General features: G+C 56.2%; 1 protein-coding gene across 1 annotated transcript; it reads left to right on the forward strand.

Moving 5' to 3' along the window:
- The first annotated feature begins 243 nt into the window (after positions 1-243).
- LOC144153923 (histone H2A-like) lies at positions 244-911 on the forward strand. The gene has a single exon (XM_077685697.1). It carries the CDS (start codon positions 318-320, stop codon positions 690-692), a length of 375 nt encoding a protein of 124 aa, XP_077541823.1. The 5' UTR covers positions 244-317; the 3' UTR covers positions 693-911.
- The last annotated feature ends 362 nt before the right edge of the window (positions 912-1,273 follow it).

Here is a 1,273-nt window from a genome sequence, read left to right on the forward strand (position 1 = left end):
TTCGCACTCTCAAGTGCCTTTAATTAATTCTTCTCCATTAGTATTTCCTGCTATCCCCCTCCTTTATTACCCCTTCCCTTCCCCCTTGGGCCTGATAAGGTGTCGGCACCCCACGCCAGACCGTTTCGGGCCCTTTTCTCTCCCTCTTGCCCCCTCCCGTAAAACCTCATCGCATCGCATCGCGGGGCTTATTTGAGTACCTCCGCCTCGCCGCGGCCGCGCGCGACACACACCGAACGTTCGCTCGCGCGTGCACATATCGTACCGCGCAGTCGTCTTGTTTCTCTTCGTGCAGTAGCAGCAGTAGCAGCATCATCATGTCCGGACGTGGCAAGGGTGGAAAGGGGAAGGGCAAGAGAAAGACCCGCTCCAGCCGTGCTGGGCTCCAGTTCCCCGTGGGCCGAATCCACCGTCTGTTGCGCAAGGGTAACTACGCCGAGCGCGTGGGCGCCGGTGCCCCAGTCTACCTGGCTGCAGTGCTCGAGTACCTGGCCGCCAAAGTTCTCGAGTTTGCCGGCAACGCCGCTCGCGACAACAAGAAGACCAGGATCATTCCCCGCCACCTCCAGCTAGCCATCCGCAACGACGAGGAGTTGAACAAGCTGCTCTCGGGTGTCACCATCGCCCAGGGAGGCGTCCTGCCCAACATCCAGGCCGTCCTGTTGCCCAAGAAGACCGAGAAGAAGGCCTGAGCTGCCCCTGTTTCCCAGCGCCACGAGCACCAACAATACGGCTCTTGTAAGAGCCAACCTAAGTGCGTGTCACAGCAGAAACGATGCTGCCTTTGCTGCTGCTGCCTCCTCCTTATCTCGTAGTACTTTTCGCTCGTTATTCCTTGTCCATGCACGCCTAACGTGAGCGTTTTCTGGCGCGTTATTTAGGCACACGATCGACACCTTATCGACTTTCTCTGCTGCAAAACTTACACAGCATTTCGTAACGTGAATGGGAATTCTTCTGCTAAGCGCCAGGCACTGCTGCAACTGAATAAAGCTTACGCTGTGCAGTCAGTGTGTTTTGCAGCTTTTTTTTTTTCTTAGAGACCCCCAGTGTAGAAGAACATCTTGCCAGCAAGAGTTCTTCCCACGGAAGTTCCTAGCGTGCTGTTCTTGTTTTTTAGCATGCATTTGCGTATTCTATACCAATCACTGCAAACACAGTGATTGGTAAAGAGCGCCCCGTGGCCGGGGCGCTCTCGCGGTCTGCCTTGGTAGCCAGCTGCTTGCGCGGCGCCTTGCCGCCGGTACTCTTGCGGGCCGTTTGTTTGGTATGC

The sequence above is a fragment of the Haemaphysalis longicornis genome, unplaced genomic scaffold, assembly GCF_048455015.1.
Source record: "Haemaphysalis longicornis isolate Haplotype H1 unplaced genomic scaffold, Haemaphysalis longicornis Haplotype H1 scaffold_9, whole genome shotgun sequence".
Classification (NCBI taxonomy): Eukaryota; Metazoa; Arthropoda; class Arachnida; order Ixodida; family Ixodidae; genus Haemaphysalis; species Haemaphysalis longicornis.